This window comes from Amphimedon queenslandica, unplaced genomic scaffold (genome assembly GCF_000090795.2).
Source record: "Amphimedon queenslandica unplaced genomic scaffold, v1.1 AMPQUscaffold_13211, whole genome shotgun sequence".
Classification (NCBI taxonomy): Eukaryota; Metazoa; Porifera; class Demospongiae; order Haplosclerida; family Niphatidae; genus Amphimedon; species Amphimedon queenslandica.
Window position 1 is genome coordinate 48,561 of NW_003546553.1, and position 24,209 is coordinate 72,769.

Genomic DNA, 24,209 nt, shown 5'->3' on the forward strand with positions numbered 1-24,209 from the left:
AAACAATAAAGAATTAAAAAATTATAATTAAATCTAAAAAATAAAAATATTTAAAAGTAAAATAATTTTACCTTTTTTGTTTGAGCGTGTGAAAGAAATGATGACTGCCTCTTTCTCCCTTCCTTGGAATCCATCAACAGTGTGTACTTCAACTTTACCAGTTGATATACCATTAGCCTCTAGTCTCTCTCTTATCATGCCAACCTTTAAATAAAAATTAAAAAATTAGAATTATTTTTATTTTTAAAATTTCATCTCTTTTCCTAACTTGAAGATGATATGGAGCTATTATTGCAATGTCCCCTTCTCTCACACCAGCTCCTATTAACTCCTTCACATGAGCCAGTACTATCTCAGCCTCCCCTTCGTTCCCTTTGGACTCTTCAGAGGGCGTGTCTAACTCGTACAAGCCACAACTGGCAGTATCAATAAAGAGAAGAGGAATAGTCGTAGCTGTGGTGATGGTAACGGTTGGAAGATCTCTGCATAATATAGGCATAATGATATTATAAAATAATTATAAAGAATTTTGTTATACTTTAATAAATGATGTGAGACACTTTCGTGTGCCGTGAGGCTATCCTCATACAAATACTGCGAGGGCCACTTCATAATATTGTGATTCATCCTATACAAAATTAAGAAAGAATCATAAGTAAACAATGAATTATAGGGACATCAATACGCAGCAAAAATGTAATAAAAAATTGGGGTAATTTCAGAGCCATTTTTGGAAAAACCATGGGCTATAGCCTTGGATATTTTTCAGAATTTTGGTGATTTCTTAAAATGGCCGTAACTTGAAAAATTTAAGTCAGAATCACCTCAAACTTTCTACACAGCATAAGTACATCAATATGTATCAGAAAATGTAATAAAATTTGGCATAATTTTGAAGCCATTTTTTGAAAAAACCATGCATGGACTATAGCCTTGGGTATTTTTCAAATTTTTGACGTTTTCTTAAAATGGCCGTAAGTTGAAAAATTAAAGTTGGAATCTGCTCAAACTTTCTACACAGCATAAGTACATCAATATATATCAGAAAATGTAATAAAAATTTGGGGTGATTTCGGAGCCATTTTTTGGAAAAAACCATGGACTATAGGGTATTTTTCAAAATTTTGATGTTTTCTTAAAATGGCGGTAATTTGAAAAATTGAAGTCGGAATCAGCTCAAACTTTCTACACAGCATAAGTACATCAATATGTATCAAAAAATGTAATAAAAATTTGGGGTGATTTCGGAGCCATTTTTTGGAAAAAAACCATGAACTATAGTCTTGGGTATTTTTCAAAATTTTGGTGATTTCTTAAAATGGCAGTAACTTTAAAAATTGAAGTTGGAATCAGCTCAAACTTTCTACACAGCATAAGTACATCAATATGTATCAAAAAATGTAATAAAAATTTGGGGTGATTTCGGAGCCATTTTTTGAAAAAAAACCATGGGCTATAGCCTTGGGTATTTTTCAGAATTTTGACGTTTTCTTAAAATGTCCGTAACTTGAAAAATTGAAGTTGAAATCAGCTCAAACTTCTACACAGCATAAGTACATCAATATGTATCAGAAAATGTAATAATGCCCATAACTCAAAAAAATTTAAAAATATTTGAAAAAAAATTGGAAAAATCTTCAGAATTGCCTAAAACTTTCTACATAGCATAAGGACATTGATGTGCATCAGAAAATGTAATAGAAATTAGGGGTGATTTCAGAAGCAATAAATTAATTTTAGAAAAAAAAGCAAAGGCTATAATACAGAGCAAAATTACAATACATAAAAATCTACAATTTTGATTGGAATCAGCTCAAATTTAATACTTTTTTGCTGGACTCACATTGCTCAACATGTAAGTAGGGTACATGGACATTATTCATTATAAGTACATAATAATCATTATAAGCACAATTAATGCAAGTACACCTGCCCACAGGTGCTGTTTACCCTCAAATTAATAATATGTACGAAACTGACATCCACGCCCTAATTAAGTCCAGCAAACAATCAATTAAAAGGTTAGTCACTTGTCTAGAGAGCAATTACAGAGCAGCATACACAACACAACATGCCTCATTCAATGAATACAGTACATTCATGAAGTGTCTCTATAGCATTCAATGGAATACTACCTGTATTGTGTTGTCAGGAGTGTTGTTACTTGATCTCTGTAGACTGATACTAATCTCTCCATTAGTGTTACAGCTAGACCATCACGAGCAGCTCTAACAAAAACCAGGGCTAAAAGGAGCAAACACTTTCATAAGAAATAATCTACTTGTCAGAGAGAATGGTGGGTGGGAGCTGTTTATGGTCACCAGCAAGAATGCACTTAGGAGCTCTTGATAATGGTATCCAACAGCTAGCTTCTAATGACTAGAAGAGAGGGAAAGGAGAGAGAAAGGAGGAGAGAGAAAATAGACAAACAAGTTAAATCAAACTTCTCTTACTTGTGCACATTCATCAATGACAACCACATCAAAATGATCAATAGGTAAGTGCCTGGAGGGTTATCAAATAAAGAATCACCATGAGTGTTGCTTCTTATCATGATAATCTCTTTGTCTCTCTCTGTCTCTCTCTTACTTCAAAGGGCCGGTGGGCGTTGCTCCAGTATTTGTGGCCAGTATGACATTAGCTCCGCTCAAGATCTGTTGAACCAGTTTCTGCGTTACATAATTAATTGTAATGATTCATGATTATAGTGATGTCATTAGTCATTACTTCTTCTCTCTCTATCAGCTCCTTCTTCAAAGTTTTAGCTTCAGTATGCCATTTACGCCTCTCAGACGATGACTTAGCATTCCCGGCTTTACTCTAAAAAGAGCAGCAAAAGTTGAGCCCCATAAGATGATAATTACGTGACTCACCCAAGCAGAGCTCATTTCTTTCCTTACATCAAGAACAATGTCAGATCCATCAGTAGATGCTAGGATACTATCAAGTGAATACTGGAGTACTGATTGAACTAGTCTTGCCGGGTGACCGAGCCTAATAATCTTTAACTTTGGAGAAGATGCTGCTAATCTTTCGACAAGATTATCAACTGCAATGTTAGAGGGTGCAACAGCCAATACCTAATAGAATAATAAATAATGAGGGCAGGAGGATTTCTTACTTTATTATTTAGTGTAAGAGTTTCCTGGAGTATGTACTCAATGACTGTAGTTGTCTTACCAGTTCCAGGGGGTCCGTGAATAATGGCAACATCGGGTCTGGACAATGCAAAAAAGACTGCTCTCTTTTGGCTGCTGTCCAGCGACTGATTGAAGAATTTGAAATCGCTCGAGTCAAATTGAGTTTGTAATTGATCCAGCTGATAGGTCCATTTGGAATGAGAGGGGCCAGGAGGTGTGGCTTGAAAGAGTACGTCTACCAAATGAGAGGAAAGGATGGGGTCCATTGACTTGAGATCATTAAGAGCTCTAAAGACAAACAAGAGCAATTAAATGAAAACAATGAAAGGATGCCATTACTACACTTTAAGCATATACTATTACAAGAAGATTTTATTTCATTATAACATAAGAACGTGTTATGTTTCTGACTGTTACAATAGCCATTTTTGATGAGATATATGCCATGTAGTGCAAAAGCAACTTTAAAAGTTTATAAAGAATCCAATGTTGATTGGAATCAGCTCAAACTTTCTACATAACATAAGTACATGTACATGTATCAGGAAAAATCATGAAATCGAAAATTCTTTCCTTTTCATTTTTGACAAAATTTGGCCCGAGACCATGTACTATAGTACAGGAACTTTGGCTCAATTTTGAAGCAACTTCAGAAAATTCATAAAAAATTCAATTTTGATTGGAATCAGCTCAAACTTTTATACAGCGTAAGTACATATAAATGCATTAGAAAAAATAATAAAAATAAAGAATTCTCTTTTTTCAGTTTTGGTGAAATTTGGCCCGAGACCATGTACTATATAGTACAGGGACTTTGGCCCAATTTTTTAGAAACTTTTAAAAATCGCAAAAAACACAAATACATACAACATACCTCTTCATTCTTTTATAAGTTATGTCATTTGCGAGTTTTACTACTTGCAGACAGTCACCAAGACCACCCAGGGATACTTCTTCAGGTAGTTCCTCAAAAGCCACGCCCAAATGAACATCCGAGGACTTCACAACTACACCAGATACAAGTTGCCCTGGCAACAGACTCTGGCCCTTGCTAAAGATACCCACAATGTCACCTGAATGAGGCGATTACATATGCTACCATAGGAAAAAGTATTACCGCATGTTATAGAATGAGTAGGGAGTTTATGTCTCCCTAAACGATGAGAGAAGGTGACAATATGGCGGCCAAACAAACCAATTCTCTCAGACTCAATCCCAAGCTTTGAGAGACAGACTCCTTTAGTCTCCAACTCTTTGATATTTTTCAAATCAGTGGAAAGAAGAGAGAGTCCCTGGGCCACTTCTTCTTGTCGTTCTTGCTCAATCAGTTCTAAATGTTTCTCTACAAAGTCCTCCATGATGAGAAGAGACACACCTCCATGAAGCCACGCCTGTAACCCCGCCCTCTTGCATAATCAAGAAAATGGCTACTGGTGGAGAGAACAAAGATGGTGATATTCCCTTAGCTGTAGTCGGTGGTGGGCTCGTTGGCTCACTACAGGCTCTGTATCTAGCTCGTAGAGGCTATAAGGTTCTCCTTTTCGAGTCCAGAGATGACATAAGGAAGTCAGACTCGTGGGTTGGTAGGAGCATTAACTTGGCCCTTAGTTTTAGAGGGAGAGAGGCCCTGAGAGCCGTTGGCTGTGAAGAAGAGGCACTCTCTTTCGCCATTCCAATGTATGGCAGAATGATACACTCGCTCAATGGAAAGATGTCCTCGCAGGCTTACAGTGCAGAAGGGAAAGCCATTTACTCAATCGATCGGCTAAAATTAAACCAACTTTTGCTTAATTCCGCCGAAGCTCACCCCAACATTACGCTTTGCTTTGAACACAAACTCCTCCGTGCTGACCTCGGGAAGCAGTCCCTTACTTTTAAAAACCCCGAGGGTGAGAAAGAAGTATCGGTCGGTTTCACCTTTGGATGTGACGGTGCCTTTTCAACAGTGAGACGTCAACTGATGAGATGGGATAGACTCAACTACAGTCAGGAGTACATCCAACACGGCTACAAAGAGCTTCACATGCCTCCTGATTCTCAAGGAGAGTATGCCATGCCTCCTAACTACCTCCATATATGGCCACGTCAGGAATTCATGATGATAGCACTACCTAATCCTGATCAAACCTTCACCCTCACTCTCTTTATGCCGTTCAAAGTATTTGATAGCATAGAAACCGAGGAAGACCTTTTGTCGTTCTTCATGAAACACTTTCCTGACTCTATAGAGAAGATAGGAGGCGATAGGCTAGTGGAGGATTACTTTAAGAACCCGACTGGGTCCCTGGTGTCCATAAAATGCTATCCGTACTATCTTAATTGCTCCACTGTTCTGTTAGGAGATGCCGCTCACGCTGTAGTCCCATTTTACGGACAAGGCATGAACGCTGGTATGGAGGACTGTCTTGTTTTTGACGAGTGTCTTGAAAATGTGACGAAAAGTGGAGGAGGACTAGAAAATCTTGGATCTGCAGCTAAATCCTATTCTGAGATGAGGTGGAGAGATGGTCATGCAATAGCAGAGCTCTCGATGTATAATTACATTGAAATGAGGTCCCATGTTAACAGTCGCCTCTACCTCATAAGAAAGAGCATTGATGATATTCTCTTCTTTCTATTTCGAAGGTCTTTCATTCCACTTTATAGTATGGTTGCGTTTACTAGGATACCTTATCACGAGGTGATTAAGAGAAGCAACAGGCAGAAGGTCTTAGTTAACAGGTTCATGTATGTTTCTGGTGTTATTCTGATTGGAGGCATTGGAGGTTTTCTTGCTCTTCGGATATTAATAAGTCATCTGTCTCTTTCATCCTATATTTATTTGTTCAGAAAATTATCCTAATAATTTTTTGTGTAATAGTAATGATATTTTTCTCTCAGAAAAACAATAATAACTATGAGTGGGTGTTAATAATCCATGGGGCTGTCTTATTAAAATTAATAGATAGGCGTGTTGTAGATATGGATGTTAGGGTAAGGACACTAAAAAGAGTTCTTGGAGAGCTTATTCATAAGTTTAAGCCTGAACTGTATCGCGAAGAAGCAAAGCTAAGACACAGGAGAAGTTAGCAACCTAATTCATACACACACACACATAGCATGAAGAATAATTATTAATTTAGCAATTATAATATTTGTCATATTTCTAATAATTATTTTGTAGTCAGTCATGATCCAAGCAGCAGTAGTTACTGGTCTGCAACTTTCCACGAGTTATATGTAAGCTCAGACAAGTCTGGTGACTCTTCAAGAGACGACCTTCTATTCTACATACAATACGATAGCAAAATGGTTTGTACTCTTTAAATTTACATGAACATTCAACACTTGTTTTTTGAACCTTAGAAAAAAGAAGACGTCTTGGTTGTACGTTTCGACACAAAAGCCATACCAGAGTAATCATCACATTTTAAAAAGATGAATGATGACATATTTTTATGTTTAGAGGTGACAACCCTAATGTATTCTGGGACGAAACGCTCTACATTAATCTATTGCTACATGAGGTTAGTTGGTGAGGAATGAGCTACAGTAATAAGAGGGGTAAGGTTTGTGAACATCAAATCGAATAACGAGGGCAAAGAGAATTGTAGACGCATTATGTCATAATTGAGTATATCTGAGATTTTATCTTTATTATTTTATTGTTGTTGTCATTGTTTTATTATTGTTGTTATTCTGCTTTTTAGTTTACCTATTGCTTGACTTGCTGTACGTTAGCAGCTGACTCTAGTTCTGTCCCTCTCTCAGCAAGAGTCATACAAAGGGTTGAACTGGTATGGGATAATTTGATTTTAATGTACATCTATAATTCTTACTGTAGGATGTATATCCAACTCATTTAAGTAGAAGGTAACTGATAGAGAGAAGGAGGGTGGGTGAATATTATTGATTCATTTATTTGTACCCAGGATGGACACAAAGGAAGAAGAAACAGCTACGTGTTATCCAAACTTAAACTTCATTATAGATAGCTTCCAAGAGGTGAGGAATTAAAAATCATATTTGCTCAACTTAGGATTGTTTATCAATCATTGGTGGTTGTTATGATTAACAGTTGCTAATTTTCATGTTTTAAGCTTGTGTTTAGTCAGCTATGCTTTTATAATCATTCATTATGGGCTTTTTGTAGCTTTTTGGTCATCTTACGTTGTCTTCTCCCGGAGAAAAAATAGCAGTCCAGATAACAGCTACTAATCCTGTTAGTTTTATTAACATCACCAGACAATATGATTACCAATTCTTTCATGTCTGCAGTATTTGGCAGGGAGAAGACCTATTTTTGTCGGTGGGCTAGACTACAAAGTCCTGAGGGCATCTTGCGATCAAAAAGAGGAAGAAAGGAAAGAGAGCGGGTCCCTTTTCCAGACTCTCTTTCGTCGGAAAAGCCTCAAGAATGTGGACAGGTTTCATTTCATTCCTATGGAGGGTCCAAACGGGAAGGGTCACGCTGAAATGGCAATATGTTCCATAGACTCTGAGAGTGTTACAAGTGATGACATACCCACACCATTGGAGCCCAGTCTACCAGTAGACACCAATCAACCATTGGGTACAAGTACACCAGTAGACACCAGTCAGCCATTGGAGCCCAGCACACCTTTATCGCCAACCAGTCCTATTTTTAGTGTTCATACATCGAATGAGAATCTCATTGGATCTGGTAAGTGTTTATCGAATATAAATTTTCAATGTATTATCTAATATACATGTGTGTTATACTTGTACTTGTAAATTACTGCTTATTTTTGTTATGTTTCCTTGTGATGGTGGTCACTCCCAGTCCCACTTAATTACTATTTGTATATGTATGGGTTGCATGATAGAGGACTGACCTTGTGCCTTGTAACTTGATATTTACACTGCTCGCCTTTAATGGTCTGATTGTACGTGTGTTGTAGATCCAAAGACAAAACAATCATCTACAAAGAAGAAGGGAAAGTGAGTTTTGGACTAATACTTGCCCTCTCACAACAAAGATAAATATGATTATGATAATAATACCTTGTATAGGAGGTATCAGCCAAAAGAGGGCCAAGCTCCCATTCACACTTATCTGACATTTGTACAGCTACCATGGTATTCAGTGATTGAAGGTATAATTAATTCTCATTCATTTGATAATGTAATTGTCATTGTTATTATTGTGCAATAGATATACTAAAATCTGATAAAGAGCCTGTATTGTGACAGTGGTATAGCCTGAAGCACTTTCTCGACGTTACTATTTTTATTTCTTTAAAATTGATATTTTTATGTCAAGTGGTATTATTTAATTATTGTGATTAATTATAATTACATGCTAGTAAAATTATTCGCATATCTTCATAGAGCAACATGTCTCTCCCCCCCTCCACTTATTAAATGATGGAGAGAGAGTATGTTAGTTTAATCTTTTAATAGTTTTGATAATTGTACTGTACTCTTAGACTTATTGTTAGCCACAATACAAGCCCACTAACCATCAGACATAATAGAATAATATACTCACTATAACTTCATACATTTGAATGTAGGATCATTGCTATTGCTTGATGCATGTGAATGAAGAATAGAGATTAGAGAAAGAAAGAAGTAATAAGCTTCCTCTTTAATGCTCTGTGAGGTCTCAGCTATAGCGATTGCTGATATGTGAAATTTTATAAACAACATATTCTCACGCTCCCAATCGCATTAGTTGCCATGGCGCTGTTATGATTAGCTCGCCAGTTAGTATGTTTTCAGGCAATCATGCTTATGGATATGTGGAGGATAAACAGAAGCTAGACTTGTCTCACACACCTGCCGTTTGATTCTGTCGGGGCCTACTTTGAAGTTTGGGCGTATGCCTCAATCATTTATTCTCGAATCGTATGTGACACGTTATTTACTTTCAAAGGGCCCTTGGCAGTGACAACATGTGGACAGCAATTATGATTATTTAAAATACCCATTGCTATTTTTGTGCAATTGTGAATATATAATTTTAGCAGAATGAGATGCTGCTTTCAGTTGCAAAACAGATAATAATTAGTATTAATCGTGCAGCTGGTCATTGGTGGGAAGCAGCGGTGTGCTGTGTACAATATGCACATGTGCCTCTGTACATCTATAATGTTCCTTATATTATGTGCTTTGTGATCCAGTTAGGTCTGCCTCCAAAAACCCACACACTCTTTGAGGAGGACGTACAGATACCACTTCATTTTCTAAGAAATTTTGTAATAGTTAGTATTATTATTATGAAGTCACAGTGAGCAATGTCATCATGATGATCACACTGGTCCTTCTGGTGTTGTGTTTTCGTATGATTGTTATTGCTTTCCTGCCTCCTTAAAATTCAATATTGAGCAATTATGATTAGGTTGACATATTTGTGGAGTTTGTGTACACACAGACAATATTATTTAATATGTGCAGTATGGCTTTGTGGTTGGATATCACAGTACTGTGTAGTATTGACCCTTCCGCTATTATATAGATCTAGCTAGGCGCCTGAGAGTCGCCGATCTCTTATAAGAGAAGGAGAGCGTTAATCAGATGTCTATGAATCTCTTTAACTCTGGGGAGTGTGTTGTCTCAACTTTCGCGCTGTTCCTGTCATCTTTGTAAACTCATTTTTAAGGAGTGGATGAGAAGGAGACCCATTCCGTCCAGCTCACAGGGCTCTGGTAAGAAAAAGCAGAGAGGGAGAACCCAGGCTTTAGTATTCAATAATATTACATCGAGATGAATTCGCTTGTGAGAATTATGTACTTTCTACTAGCACAGACCTTTGCTTCACTGCTGGTATCTCTCCTATCTTCTACCATCTTCACTCACGCTCTACCCCTCTCTGGCTGTAACTCCACAGATGAATTTTATAACATGACAAGCGGTTCGTGTAGAACCTGTACAAACTGCTCCTCGCTGGGATTAGCCACATTGAGCGAGTGTGGGTCTGATAATGATACAATATGCTCCTGTCCAGAAGGACATTATTTCAACTATACTATAAGGTCCTGTACACGCTGCACAGACTGTTTCATTGACAGACCACGGTACCAGACCATAAAACAGTGCACAGCTACCTCAGACGCTGTGTGCCAACCCTGTCAAACAGGCTATTATTATGTGTTGAGCTACCAGCGATGCCAATTGAACTGTTTAGCATGCCCCACTGGTAAATGTGAGACTGAAAGCAGTGAACAGTGTCAATGTCCACAATGTCTAGTGGGTCCATTGTGTACAGTACAAGACACGATAACACCAGCCTGTCAACCTGATACACCCACCACTGCTCCACCTAACACAGTACTAACCCCTGCTTACGACGACCAGTCCTTCTCCACTGTCAGCAGTGCACTGATTGCTGTCGGGGCCGTCATGTGCATTGTTATTTTTTCAGCTTGCTTCGTGTTTCTGGGTGTCGCCACGTCTTGTCGAAAATCAGATAGCAACTCGGAAACCTCGTCCAGTAGTGATGGACTCTCGGCAAGCAATCGAATAGCGATCGTTGGTAGATCGAGAAATGCCGTCGTGTCGCCATCTCTTGCATCCCTGTATGCTAACAACAGACATTCACCGTCTCCGTTGCAGGAGTATAGAACGTCAGTGGATCTATTAAAGTTTTCAAACAGTAGCCTATACACCACAGGGAGCAGTAACGGCAGTTGGAGCACCATAAAAGGAAGTCCAAAGGCCAGTAGATCGAATTCTGCTCCACTAGTATGACAAGTTGACAGCTATGTTTGAGTCCACCGTTTGTCTTCCTGTCTCCCTCTCTCTTTGTATCATATTATAAAGCTATTCTTTCAGAGTTATATACTTATGTCAAATCATACCCAACATCTTGTTCACAGATACTTCTTTCTATCATACTCCTCTCTCTCCTCCTTCCCTCCCTATCTCTCTCTAACATATATAAAGATATATCTGTCTATCTCTCTCTCTCTTTCCCTATTGTAAAGATTATAACAAAGTCAAAATCTATCATTCTATTTTTGATTGTTTTTGTTGTAAAAAATACATTTGACCCCTGACTCTTAAAATTCATTAAATTTTATGCCTCAACTAATGAGACCACAAATTATCATACCCAGTATGTAACACAATACAGCTACTAGCGTGATAAGTAGATAGGGAAAGGGAGTAGAGTAAACTTGATGACCTATACTGCAGACCAGGCTATTTTTGACAATACAGAAGTATGATCTCAATTTGACTTAAAGGAAATATGCATGTCATTTGTGTCTGTTCCATTATACGCTGGGCCTTAGAGTCAAAATTAAGTGTGAACTGTGCTCAATGTCTCAATGGAGAACAAGGACAAAACATGCATGTCTAGGCTGCCCTCTCATGTGATTAAAAAATGATTTTTAAGAATATAAATAAATAAATATTAATAAGGATCATGTGAGTGCCAAAAGAGAAAAATAAAAAAGAGAGAGAGAGAAGAGATTAAAGTCACTTCTTGCTCTGCTTCAAGAAATCGATCAGACCTATTGAAATAGAAGAAGTAGACCTTATTCAAGCTCATATACATGTAGATGGGGGTTGCTACAGATACTGGACAGTAACAGCTGGAACTAAGGAAATCAAAAGAAGCCATGCAGGCTTTGCCCTAGTAAGGCAATACTGTCCAATATAAATCATCAATTAGATTATGGACAGACATATAACCACGAATTCTTACATGATAATAATAATTGTTTAATAGAAAAAGAGGGTAACAATTATGATTATTAGAACAAGCATTAATTTGCAGCTGGTTTGATAAAACAAGAAAAACAAAGTCGCCTTTCAAAATCTAAGCTGTCACAACAACACCCCTAGATACTAATTAGTCTGATTTTAATTCATTTTTAAAGGAGCTAATAAGGAAGGTCTAGACTTGACTTTTCATCATTAACAATGTGCTAGCTGTTTACCTTGTTAGCACCAGAATCACCTCTGGCAGGGCTTTTGCATCCACCCTCCAAACACCACCACCACACAATACAAGTGGCCACAAGCACTAAAAGGCTTGAAACATTAAATACATAAAGCACCTGGTGGTTGAGGATCATTGTGCAGGCAGAAATCCCATTAAGCAACCACTAATTAATTATAATTCAAACCAGCAACAATAAACAAATTTGTACCAGAATAGTACGTGAGAGTGGAAGGGCCCAGAGGTGCTAGTTAGCAAATTAAATGCAAAAATGTATAAGAGCTAGGGGCAAAGGACAATTCCCATAGGCATATATACAACATGAGAGAGACACACCCATCATAAATTAATATTGAAATAATTACAACCCACAGTGCAGGATAAAAGGAGGATAAAGGTATTATATAATATATTATAATACATACAGGCAGCCTTGCAGCTGCTACAATATAAGGCTATGCAGCATACACAGGAAGATAACCAGTAAAATTCAATTTCCCACACTCTAGCACATTCTGTAGTACATACATGTACACACACACCCATAAATTAGTAAAATAGATATAGACTAATCGACATGAGTTCATGAGAAGTGGTGGCCTAATTGTTAATTGACAAAGCAGTCAAGGGCAATAGTTTGCAATAAGAGGGTTAGGTTTGTTTGGAAACATGCTCATATTTTACTTCAATTAAGGAATACAAATATTAATAAAGCATTGGAGGTGACATAAAATCATTATTAAGAGATGACAATACTCTCTTTGTCTCTTACTTAACTCTTCTCTCTCTCTCTCTCCCCCCACCCTCTCTCTCTCTCAGTTACTATACAGTCAAACATTACCTGAGGGTTCATATCGCACTGTTAACACTATGTCCCCATGACTTGGTATTTCCTATATTAAAGAAAGGAAGTGAGGTCAAATCGAAAGTCTGTAATTACATTCTTAGCCTAAGAATGCAATTACGGAATCTTAATTAAACTTAGGCAAAGAGAGAGAGAGAGCAAGTGAGAGCAAGTCATAAGAAGAGTAATGAGTAAAGGCTGCCATTATATAAGTTTTTGAAACACGTTTTTAACTTCAAACGATCATCGGATGCTAATGAGGAGTATGACCTCAAAATCACAACCCAATTAACTCATTATGCCCACTGGAGCAGAACCATAACAGACACAAGCATGCTACTAATAATCAAAATAGAATTGAATTTCAATTGCAGCCACACTTGTGGCAACGCTGTGTTGTCCTTGTTGTTCCTAGGCAGTAAGCCGCAGTAGTAAGAGAGAAATTGATTTACTTAATGGTAGCTGGGGCTTCACAAACACTTAATAATAACAATGATAATAATAATGATAACAACAAAACAATAACAATAACAATAACAATAATAATAATAATAATAATAATAACGATAATAGGATAATCATGATACAGCTAGTCATATGCATGAGTGTATCTAAAAAAGGAGTTTGAAGGCCCTAGGACTATTAGTGTGTGAAGTAGCAGTATGGATTGATTACTGTCAAAATGTACTGTACATCTCATATCAGAAATATTTTCAATCATTAGTAACTTAGCACAGTTTGTATAGCTATGCCAGTAAACATAAGCCCTTGTGTGCTTCAATGCAAGAGAAAAACAAAACACGAATTTCATACCAGGAGCAGGTAATAGTAGTAAGACTGGCTTCGAGACACTTTCCCATATCAGATTAAGGAAATATGCCAAAATGAGTAATTATGCTTGTGTGTGATTAATTTAGTAGAGAACAAAGGCAGATCATTTTCAATTGTAATAGTAGCAACATACCTGCAGTACATGTTGTGCTTCAAAGCTTGCCATGTTACCTGAGAAGAAAGAGAGTGTATGCGATATTGCAAGGTGTGAAATGAATGAAGATCCATTCGTGAGTAAACAAGCTCGCAAAATATGCAATGTGTAAAATGGCTAGCATCTGATATGCTGTACAAAAGCTTCAAGCTGAAATTTGACTTTATAAAGTTGCTATAAAATTTAGCCAAAGACCCTGTACTATGGTACAGGGTAATTCACCAAAAATGGCTAAGAGAGAATTCCCCATTTTTTTCTGATACATAATTACATATACATGTTCTTATGTTATACATAAATTTTGGGCTGAGTTAGATTAAATTTGAATTTCTTATAAATTTTAAAATTTTCCTTATTTCTTAATTCAACTCAAACTTTCTGCACAGCATAAAGGCACCAATAGATATACATGTACTCCTTACCACAACTCATTCCGTTTATAGAGAGAAGTCGATCCCCAACTCTTAAAAGGCCACACCTCTGAGCCACTCCCCCAATGGGCAAGTCACTAATGAATAGACCAGTCCTACTGAGCCCTTGGACTTGAATCCCGAGAGAACTTGTTTCCAATTCAGTCCCTTTTCTTTGTAGGGTAACCGAACGAGGCTGATACTGAGTCTTTACTACCAGAACCTAAAATATACATGTATAATAATAATAATAATAATAATAATAATAATAATAATAATATAATAATAATAATGATAATTAATTTACTACGGAGCTCCTCATTATAATTGTTTTTTTCAGCATGACTAAGAAAACAGTATACATAGCAGGCACTATGGGTCATGTTCATTGGCAACGGCCTAATTGGTGGTCTGGCAGGGAGTCTATTGTCAATAATGCATTATTACTTCATTTCTGTGTGGGCATGACATTCTGTGTGGGTATGACTGGTGGTATGAGGTCTAATCCCGTATTGAGACTGGATGTACATATGTATTTACATTTTTGGCAAACAGTCAATATATGAACACAAACACACACCCCACGACTAAATCATTAAAAATCAATAAAATATAAATTAGAATATAATACACATACTTCTTGTAACTCTTCAGAGTGAGTGAGTAATGGAGTATCAGGTAGGGGACTGAGAGGAGGAGGGAGGGGGACGTCTAATGGACTCAAAGGTGGAGCTATAGTGTATGTCATCATATACAATAAAATGAATTATCTATATATACATGTAGTCATGTACTAACAGGATGATCCATTACAAGTAGTGTTGTCTGGTGACACACCCACAATGTCGTCTGAGTTTGAAACCCTGCCCATAGGATTTGATTCTAATTGAAGAGCATCTATGTTGGGTAAGGAGTCAGGCTCGGTTACATCGGATATCTAAAGATAAAATAAAATTTGTGTCCGATCGAGAGATTAGAAATTAACTTGGTGGTGTTTTTCTCTCAGTTGGACTAGGTGTTGAAACAGAGGGCTGGAAAGGGTTGAGACAACTGATTCCAGGGGTCTGAGAACTTCAGAATCAACACCAGAACTCTCCGAATGAATCAATAGCTCTTTTATAACCTTCAAAACCCGTCCAAGACCTAAAAATAAATAAAACTAAAGAGATATGAGATATTCTTTTACTTTCTTCAGTTATCGCCATTTTGAGAAGGCGTGGTCACACTTTCCCGCCAAATTTGGCGGGGCTGGGTTTAAGGCGTGGCTAAAATTAAAAGTGGGCGTACCTCACTCCACATAACCTCTCTCTCTCTCTCTCTCTCCTTCATTCCCTCTTCTCTCTCTCTCTTCAACATGAGTAGAGAGAAGCCTGGCTGTCTCTTAATCTGCAGTGCTCATCAAAAAGGCAAGCACTAATAAAAAATACAAAAATAACAATTCATTTTTTAATTTATGATAAAACCAATCAATAGGTGTGACTGCTCAGTCCTTCATCCATTCCTTTACTCTGACATCATCAGCTTTTAATGTATTTCTTACCACACCTGGAGTGAGTACTATGCACTAATTGTATTCTGGTTAAATCATTTTTTAATATCCTCTTGATTTTCCTCCTTTTGACGTGCACCTCAGAACACCTGGAGTGGAGTACTCTACTCCCTCTCACTATCTCATAACACGTGACACATATGTACATGTATCACATATGTCATTATCATATATCCCAGTGTGCATGGAAGGATATTTCATCATTGACTAGACATTGTTACCTAATGTCCTTTCTCTCTCCCCATAGGGTGCACCTGTTGAGTTTGTAAACATTGATGACTCCAATAGACAGTGGATAACTGACTTTAGGTCCAAGGGATTATCTAATCCACACAAACTTGAAGAAATCGATAGTGAGGAAGAGAGAGAGAGAGAGTGGAGGGAAAGATACTAATCATTTTTTTTATTTAAGGCTCAAAGTTCATGACATTAGTGATACCAGATTCTCCAGGTGCTTTATTTGATTTGAGTAACAATGCAGAGCTGGCAGGCATCATTAACTCTTTTACCAGAGATAAAAGTAATAACAATATGTCCCTTTACCAGTACCTCTTCTACTTCCCTCCTCCCAACTATAGAACCAATGTGTGCCATAGGATATGGAGTAGCTGCCCTATTCTCCACTTTGGACATACACTCACAAAAATGGTACTTTGACAAGCATTCACTAACAGCTGTAAGTATATGATATGTGGCATTATAAGGGGGATGACCCTTTTAATCATGATAGCCCTCTCATGCTGAGATTCTTAAAAGAGAAGATTTTCCATCACTACCCATAGTACCACCTGATTTCATAAGAAAGCATGGCGGGACATACAGCGGTGAGTTTCAAGTTATTACTAAGTTGTTATTCATTTATCTATAGCTTCACCAGATCCGTCATCCCTCTATGTGGTGGTGGACAATTTCCTTGTTACTGGACAAAACGAGCAGTCAACATTGACAGGTGTTCAAAACCTCATATTACTCTCAAATGCAAGGTAATTTATTATTTATTCATTATTAATTATTGCCATACATGTACTTGTATTTTTATTCACTTTAGGCTGGCACGTACAAGATAAATGGCATAATGACATTTCTGCAGATATTATCATTGTTATTATTATTATTATTATGATTATTATTATTGCTAATATTGTTTTTGTATAAATTAATTTTTTACTTGATCACAAATTCATTTGATTGGGCAGTAGTCAGTAGCTTTCTCCATGAAAATTATCAAAATTTATCAAGAATTGTGTAACACAATTCAATTACGCAAAGCAACAGAAACAACTCTAAATTTAAGACAGTCATCCTTTAAATACTGAACTTGTCTGATGGGGTCATGATGAAGCTCCGATTTCGCTATGAAAAGTGACTTACCCCAACCTTGACCAGCTCGGTCAACTTGTGTAACTCTAAAATCAGAGAAAAAGGAATAGAAGGAGAGAGGGGGAGCAGAAGAAAAGAAGTGATAAAAGTTGCACCCTTGTGTGGTTATACAAATAATTCAATTAAAACATTAGCATGTTACATGAGCTAACCTCCTGCAGTACTGCTCTGGCGTACGATCGTTAAAATCGGTCATTTGTTCATGGTGACATTCGTCCTTTAACTGATTGAGGAGCTGTATCGTTATAGCTCCCCTAAAAGGCCACATCAGCATGTCGTCATGCTCACCTTTCATGAGATACGAGTGGACGGACACGTGAGTTCCTTCCCCATTACCAAGGCCTTGAGGTGCTATCCTCACACACATCTTGTATCCGTTTGGGTGTGTGTAAAATGGAGAGCAGAACCATAGCTCTGGGTTTGAGCAGCGTCGTGCGTAATTATCGAATACAAAGTCGTACGGGACGAGTCTTTTCCCTCCCGTAGGAAATGATTCTTCAACTGGAGTAGTAAATTGATTGTTAAGCGTAACTAGACGGGGGAGATCGTCCTGTGCCATTGCAAGCATTTGTTGTTTAAGTATTGCAATGTCTACTGTACAGGACTTTAAGTCAAGTTTCAGTTGAGCTATGATCTGTTCATTGGTCATATTTGCCCTCTTTAATTGGGTCACTGTTGCCTTCAAGGATTCATTTTCGGCTTCTAGGGCTTGTACCCTTCGTGCTATTTCCAGCGGATTAGACGATGGACGCTTCGGGCATGTAACATCTTCATGATTCTGCAATGAGAGTCTTTGAATCATCTCACCACAGTCATTGATGCATTTAAGTAGAACGTAAGGGCACTCTCCCTCTCTCTTATCAGCTTGCATGTGACCGGATAAATCCTTTAATTCTCCAGTCCAGGGGCATCCTCTTGACTTATGCATACAATAGACCTTGAGGCCATTGATGGTACGCTTCAGACCTTTATTCAGGACAGCTTTCAAGTGCTGGTCCTTACATAGTGGGCAGGGTTTTCTCTTCACTGCGTTTAGACAGGAAAGACAAAAGTGATGTCCGCAGCATTGGGTGAGATGAGGCTCGTTGAGTACATCCAAACATATAGAGCAGTATATCTCTAGCTCTGGAGGGACAGGATTCACAAACTCAATACTTTCTACATATTCTGATTCAGTACCACCCTCACCTGACGACATTTTTACTTAGGCCACGCCTTTTGCAATACGCCCACATTGAGCATGATAAGCGCTGCAAGTGCAAACAAAAAATAAAAATAATAATGGCTAGTGCCTCGTGGAATGATGCTCAGCAGACTGATGGTGCCCCATATGGTGGTTATAGTTGCAATTTTGTTCATGGCGATCCTCCAGATGAGTACCTATGTCACATCTGTACACTGGTAGCACGGGATCCTCAACAAGTTACCTGCTGCTCCAATATATACTGTGAGAGCTGTCTGGATACACTAAAAGAGAAGGGCCAACTTGGCCAAGGGTTTATCTGCCCAACTTGTCGTAGCTCACTAGAAGGAAAGTACTTTAAAGATGGAAGAGTAGAAAGAGGAATAAAGTCACTTGAGGTTTATTGCACTAACGCTGATAGTGGGTGCCAATGGATGGGGACTATTAAGAATATGAACACTCATCTTAATAATAGCTGTACCTGTCAGCTGGTACTTTGCACAAATGGATGTGGAGAGAAGATTAGGAGAAGTGCACTGAAGACACATCTAACTGACAACTGTACTAAACGTACGATTAACTGTCAGTATTGCAACCGAAAAGGTCGACACCAGCTCATAACAAGCAGGAGTCATTTTGATGTGTGTCCTGATCTCCCAATCCAATGCAGTAACGAAGGTTGCGATGAGAAGATATTGAGACGTTCACTAGCATCACACAATGAGACCTGCCCTAAAGCTATCATACCATGTGAATACAATACCGTTGGATGTGAAAAGAGAATGAAGAGAGAAGAACAAGAGAAGCACAATGAAGAATCAATGAAACAGCATCTTGATGCAGCAATGAAGAAGATTGAGGTACAACTTCCAACCAATCAAGTCATTAAGCTAAATCGATTTACAGAAAAGAAAGAAGAAGAAGAAGATTGGTATAGCCCAGGCTTCTACACTTCTCCTGGAGGATATAAGATGTCATTAAATGTCATCACTAATGGTAATGGCAAAGGTAAAGGCACGCATATCTCTTGCTTCATATGTCTCATGGCAGGAGCATATGATGATACATTGGAGTGGCCATTTCAAGGAGAAATTACTATAGAACTACTGAATCAACTGGAGGATAAGAATCATAAGAAGATTACTATACAATACAATGAATCAACAGATGACAAATACAAGCAAAGATTAAGGGAAGGCAGAAGCATTGCAAGTGGACGAGGATATACACAATTCACATCACATGAGCAGTTAAAGTATAATCCAGTCACTAATTGTCAGTATCTTAAAGATGATAGTCTGTACTTCAGAATCAATGTCAAGGCCACATCAAAGACAAAATTATGGCTAGTAGGGTCCATCTAATGCTGAAGGATATATGGACACAATGTAATGCTGTAGGATCTGATTGAACATGCACACATCATGAACTCATATTGAGTTCAGTCATTATCACTTATCAATGTTCACTTTTATTCAGTCAAAATTTTCATTTAATCATTCAATTAATTTAATTAAGTGTTTGGTTCCTTAGATGGTGCCTAACTGTGTCCAGCAATGATCCTAGGCTCAATGGACACTACATTGATTTGTGATTATTTTTCTTGAATTGTTTATTAGGAACCGGAAAGGCCAGTAGGCCACGCCATTTACCTTTTCACCACGCCCATAAAGCATGAGCAAGCATGGCTTCATTGGCTTGTAGTTCTTCTTATGACAGTTGTCAATATGGTGGTTATAGCTTTAAGTTTGTTGATGATGATCCTCCCAATGAGTATCTATGCCACATCTGTACACTGGTAGCACGGGATCCTCAACAAGTTAGCTGCTGCTCCAATATATACTGTAAGAGCTGTCTGGATACACTAAAAGAGAAGGGCCAAAGGTTTATCTGCCCAACTTGTCGTAGCTCACTAAAAAGGAAGTACATGTACTTTAAAGATGGAAGAGTAGAACGGGGAATAAAGTCACTTAAGGTTTATTGTACCAACACGGATAGTGGGTGCCAATGGACAGGGACTATTAAGGATATCGACACTCATCTAAATAGTTGTACCTATCATGAACTGGTACCTTGTACCAATGGATGTGGAGAGATGATTAGGAGAAGTAAACTGGAGACACATCTGACAGACAACTGTCCTAAGCGAATTGTTAACTGTCAGTATTGCAAGCGAAGAGCCACACACCAACTGATAACAAGCTGCAGTCATCTTGATGAGTGTCCTGACCTCCCAATCCAATGCAGTAATGAAGGTTGCGATGAGAAGATACCACGACGTTCACTAGCATCACACGAGGAGACCTGCCCTAAAGCTATTGTACCATGTGAATACAATACTGTTGGATGTCATAAGGTAATGAGGAGAGAAGAACAAGAGAAGCACAATGAAGAAGCAATAAAACAACATCTGAAGGCAGCAGTGAAGAAGATCGAGGTACTACTTCCAACCAACCAACTCTTTAAGCTAAATGAATACACAGAACTGAAAGAAGAAGAAGAGGATTGGTATAGTCCAAACTTCCACACGTCACCAGGAGGATATAAGATGTCATTAAATGTTGTTGCTAATGGAGATGGTGATGGTGAAGGCACACACGTCTCTTGCTTCATAAATCTTGAGGCAGGAGAATATGATGATTTGTTGGAGTGGCCATTTCAAGGAGAAGTTACTATAGAACTGCTGAATCAACTGGAGGATAAGAATCATAAGAAGGATATTGTTACATATAATGAATCAACAGATGACGAATACAAACATAGAGTGAGTGGTGGTAGAAGCACAGCTGGGTTGGGTTTTATGCAGTTCATATCACATGAAGAGTTAGAGCATAATCCAGCTACTAATTGTCAGTATCTTAAAGATGATAGTCTGTACTTCAGAGTCAGTGTAAAGGTTACAAGTACATCAAAGACAAAGCCATGGCTAGTGAGATCAGCCATATAATAGACATGCTTTATTGTGTTAACACATTAGTCTTTACATTATGTTGTACATATGTACTTCACATTAACAAGAACAACAATAAATTAATAATAATAATAATTAAGAAATCCATAGTTTGGGTTATTTAGTAAAAGCAAATGTTTGTGGTACACTAGTCACTGTAAAAGTATATCCACCTTCACTCTCTCTCCTTCTTGACTCTACACAAATAAATCATTAACTGACAGAATCCACTCTTGACAATAACAATGCAAGAAATTTTGGTGGCTTTTTAGTATTGGCAATTCTATAATAATTACATTTGTAATGCAACAGGTGTTTTTATATTAGTGCTTTTTGCAGCCATTTGTCATTAAGGAAGCTCTGAATAACTTGAAACAAAATGGCAGAGTTTATTGTTGGTGATACCAGCATAAAAATTAATTCAAAACTTGGCCAAATTTTTTAGGTATACAGTCATGGGAAGCAATGGATTGTGTGCTAAGTGGTTAACCTTGTGCAGCTCTACGTTGGTCGGCAGTGAGAAACAAGCTTTGTAGTTTGAGGGTCATTTCTTCATTAACGGAACTAGCAACAAGTGCAAACCAGTCAGGATCTGATGTCTGGACAGCTAAAAACAATAATAAATGTATATATCAGTCGAAATAAATGAAACTTAACTTATAAACATAAAGATATGCTGTGCATTAGACTACCAAAATATAAATTCAATATGTACCTTGGAATGTCTCTTTAAAGGTAGTGTACTCGTCAACATTGTCTTCATCGTCAATACAAGTTTGATAATCGATTTCTAGCATTGTCTGTGCAAGTCCTAGCTCATCATCATCTTCCTCTTCTTCTTCACCTAACTATAATTGAATGAGAGGGAGAGAAGGGGAAGCAAAGGCAATAATAAGTGGAAAGTCGTCCTACGTGTACATATACATGTACATGTATAATTATAAAGGTTGAAAAAATAATGAATGATTATTATTCAAATATGACAGCAATTAGAATACATGTGTTGTAGCTAGCTACGTGTACATGTATTTAAAAGCTTGTGTACAAATAAAATTAATTGATCTTCAAATGCTATGACTAGTTTCAGCTCTATTATTCAAAAGTTCTTAAATCAGGGTTTCTCGGGCCCAATTTTTGAGTAACTTAAAAATTTTTGAAAATAAAATTTTGATCGGAATCAGCTCAAACTTGCTACAAAACATAAGAACATGTATATGTATCAGAAAAAAATTATAAAAAAGGACTATGCTCTCCTAGTCATTTTTGGAAAAATTTGGCCGAGGATCCTGTACTATAGTACAGGGACTTTGGGCCGATTTTTGAGTAACTTTAAAAATTCATAAAAAATCTAACTTTGATCGGAATCAGCTCAAACTTGCTACAAAACATAAAAACATGTATGTATACCAGAAAAAAATTATAAAAATGGGCAATACTCTCCTAGTCATTTTTGGAAAAATTTGGCCGAGGACCCTGTACTATTAGTAACGCGGTAGCGTTACTAAGTAGGATTCACCCCCAAACAAAATGGCTGCCACGACTTTTGCAGCCTTGCTATACCTAGTACAGGGACTTTGGGCTGATTTTTGAGTAACTTTTAAAATTTATAAAAAAATCCAATTTTGATTGGAACCAGCTCAAACTTGCTACACAACATAAGAACATGTATATGCATCAGAAAACATTATAAAAATAAAGAATTCTCTCCTAGTCATTTTTCGCAAAGATTGACCTAGGACATAGTACAGGGACTGTGGCCCAATTTTTGAGTAACTTTAAAAAATTTGTAAAAAATCAAATTTTGATCAGAATCAGCTATACAACATCAAAACATGTATATGTACCCAAAAATTATAAAAATGAATAATTCCCTTCTTGCCATTTTTGACAAAACTTATAAATAAAATACTATGGATCAGGGTTTTCTACAAAGCTCTACTGAGCAAGCTAAACAGCACACCTCATGAGCTGGCAAAAAGCTGAGCACTATATATATACTCAAATCTTGTGGGGAGCTCTGTCTTAAATATTAGTGAGCCCTTACTTTACTGGCAGCTGCTCCTATTTTCTGTACTAGAGGATTTCTTTGCTTTTTGTCATCTTCTTCATCGTCAAGTTCTTCATCTAAAGTAAACCAACACAGTGGTTAAAGTACTGCAAGTAATAATCAGGTATTTTATACCTTCATCTTCTTCTTCCTCAATGGTACCATCTTGAACTCCTTCATCTTCCTCATCTTCAGCTTCTCCTTCTGCCTCTTCTATTGGACAGAAAGTAAAAACAGTAAATGAGATGACGACACAATAGTTGGACGCAAAACAGCTCTAGAAATCAAAAAATTCTTATTTTCAATACTACTATAGTACTAATACATTTGCTAATGTAGCACTACTACATTAGTAAGAGTAGGTGTACATAACATGGAGTATAATATTATTATGAACTTAAATCATGAACTCTTAATGTTCAATGCATTACTATTATGCATTACTATTACGCTATGTCTGAAAACTACTCCAGCAGAGTGATAATTGTACAAATAGTATCATCATTATAATGTATTATGCATCTTACTCTTATAAGCAGCCAACAGCAGCTCCAACTGGTGTAGTATCATTGGTAGTATGTGTCCTGCATTGTTTTGTAATGCACTTGGTCTCAATGGACACTGCAATACAGTACATAGTCCCAGCACTGAGAGCTTGCGATCATGAATGCTACAACAAAAAAGTGATAAATAGCATGCAATCATTATTTAAACAGTAGTAGTAAAATAATAATTATATTAATGATTAAAATAACACAATCACATGACCTAAAAAATGGCTACTGGTAGTGGATGTACATATGGTGGTTATAGCTATGATTTTGTTAATGG

General features: G+C 37.4%; 9 protein-coding genes across 10 annotated transcripts in view; 5 read left to right on the forward strand and 4 right to left on the reverse strand.

Annotated features, from left to right (window-relative positions):
* LOC100633563 (DNA-binding protein SMUBP-2-like) overlaps positions 1-4,525 on the reverse strand; it is a 6,933-nt gene extending 2,408 nt beyond the window's left edge. Inside the window, exons 1-12 of the mRNA XM_003388724.3 lie at positions 4,258-4,525; positions 4,015-4,213; positions 3,122-3,428; positions 2,874-3,080; positions 2,728-2,820; positions 2,590-2,669; positions 2,454-2,505; positions 2,282-2,379; positions 2,136-2,228; positions 539-628; positions 269-482; positions 72-204 (exon numbers count right to left, since the gene is read on the reverse strand). Coding sequence (XP_003388772.1) covers positions 72-204; positions 269-482; positions 539-628; positions 2,136-2,228; positions 2,282-2,379; positions 2,454-2,505; positions 2,590-2,669; positions 2,728-2,820; positions 2,874-3,080; positions 3,122-3,428; positions 4,015-4,213; positions 4,258-4,498 — 1,807 coding nt within the window. The 5' untranslated portion in view covers positions 4,499-4,525. The remainder of the gene's footprint in view (positions 1-71; positions 205-268; positions 483-538; positions 629-2,135; positions 2,229-2,281; positions 2,380-2,453; positions 2,506-2,589; positions 2,670-2,727; positions 2,821-2,873; positions 3,081-3,121; positions 3,429-4,014; positions 4,214-4,257) is intronic.
* A 1-nt stretch (position 4,526) lies between these two features.
* On the forward strand, positions 4,527-6,031 carry LOC100633691 (kynurenine 3-monooxygenase-like). The gene has a single exon (XM_003388725.2). The coding sequence runs from the start codon at positions 4,564-4,566 to the stop codon at positions 5,980-5,982; it is 1,419 nt and encodes a 472-aa protein (XP_003388773.1). The 5' UTR covers positions 4,527-4,563; the 3' UTR covers positions 5,983-6,031.
* Positions 6,032-6,085: 54 nt separating this feature from the next.
* Positions 6,086-8,435, forward strand: LOC105313819 (uncharacterized protein KIAA0930 homolog). The gene is made up of 12 exons (XM_011407554.2): positions 6,086-6,204; positions 6,304-6,431; positions 6,486-6,535; positions 6,586-6,646; positions 6,830-6,916; positions 6,964-6,992; positions 7,052-7,124; positions 7,273-7,341; positions 7,398-7,803; positions 8,042-8,081; positions 8,154-8,236; positions 8,296-8,435. Exons 1-12 carry the CDS (start codon positions 6,102-6,104, stop codon positions 8,328-8,330), a joined length of 1,164 nt encoding a protein of 387 aa, XP_011405856.1. The 5' UTR covers positions 6,086-6,101; the 3' UTR covers positions 8,331-8,435.
* A 3,025-nt stretch (positions 8,436-11,460) lies between these two features.
* Positions 11,461-15,516, reverse strand: LOC100633819 (protein lap4-like). 2 transcript variants are annotated; one of them, XM_003388726.2, is made up of 8 exons: positions 15,456-15,515; positions 15,255-15,412; positions 15,068-15,206; positions 14,907-15,001; positions 14,282-14,492; positions 13,839-13,876; positions 12,872-12,923; positions 11,461-11,599 (listed from the first exon to the last, which is right to left on the reverse strand). In XM_003388726.2, exons 1-8 carry the CDS (start codon positions 15,472-15,474, stop codon positions 11,565-11,567), a joined length of 747 nt encoding a protein of 248 aa, XP_003388774.1. In that variant the 5' UTR covers positions 15,475-15,515; the 3' UTR covers positions 11,461-11,564. The 2 variants fall into 2 exon arrangements, with proteins under 2 accessions (XP_003388774.1, XP_019855722.1); XM_020000163.1 differs by lacking the exon at positions 13,839-13,876 and having other exon boundaries at positions 11,575-11,599; positions 15,456-15,516.
* A 50-nt stretch (positions 15,517-15,566) lies between these two features.
* LOC100633945 (Parkinson disease 7 domain-containing protein 1-like) lies at positions 15,567-17,016 on the forward strand. The gene is made up of 8 exons (XM_011407556.2): positions 15,567-15,675; positions 15,743-15,819; positions 16,066-16,171; positions 16,231-16,338; positions 16,397-16,494; positions 16,549-16,642; positions 16,687-16,801; positions 16,867-17,016. Exons 1-8 carry the CDS (start codon positions 15,624-15,626, stop codon positions 16,883-16,885), a joined length of 669 nt encoding a protein of 222 aa, XP_011405858.1. The 5' UTR covers positions 15,567-15,623; the 3' UTR covers positions 16,886-17,016.
* A 23-nt stretch (positions 17,017-17,039) lies between these two features.
* Positions 17,040-18,409, reverse strand: LOC105313821 (TNF receptor-associated factor 3-like). The gene is made up of 2 exons (XM_011407557.2): positions 17,351-18,409; positions 17,040-17,224 (listed from the first exon to the last, which is right to left on the reverse strand). The coding sequence occupies exons 1-2, from the start codon at positions 18,394-18,396 to the stop codon at positions 17,074-17,076; spliced, it is 1,197 nt and encodes a 398-aa protein (XP_011405859.1). The 5' UTR covers positions 18,397-18,409; the 3' UTR covers positions 17,040-17,073.
* A 103-nt stretch (positions 18,410-18,512) lies between these two features.
* The window catches only part of LOC105313824 (TNF receptor-associated factor 5-like), a 6,827-nt gene continuing 1,130 nt past the window's right edge, over positions 18,513-24,209 (forward strand). The window contains exon 1 of the mRNA XM_011407560.2: positions 18,513-18,759. The gene's annotated coding sequence lies outside the window, so the exon portion shown is untranslated. The remainder of the gene's footprint in view (positions 18,760-24,209) is intronic.
* Positions 18,675-21,333, forward strand: LOC105313823 (TNF receptor-associated factor 4-like). Its single transcript, XM_011407559.2, has 2 exons — positions 18,675-18,694; positions 20,266-21,333. The coding sequence occupies exon 2, from the start codon at positions 20,309-20,311 to the stop codon at positions 21,326-21,328; it is 1,020 nt and encodes a 339-aa protein (XP_011405861.2). The 5' UTR covers positions 18,675-18,694; positions 20,266-20,308; the 3' UTR covers positions 21,329-21,333.
* On the reverse strand, positions 21,355-24,029 carry LOC109584421 (importin-7-like). The gene is made up of 6 exons (XM_020000164.1): positions 23,906-24,029; positions 23,514-23,591; positions 23,376-23,455; positions 22,047-22,179; positions 21,822-21,938; positions 21,355-21,528 (listed from the first exon to the last, which is right to left on the reverse strand). The coding sequence occupies exons 1-6, from the start codon at positions 23,946-23,948 to the stop codon at positions 21,449-21,451; spliced, it is 531 nt and encodes a 176-aa protein (XP_019855723.1). The 5' UTR covers positions 23,949-24,029; the 3' UTR covers positions 21,355-21,448.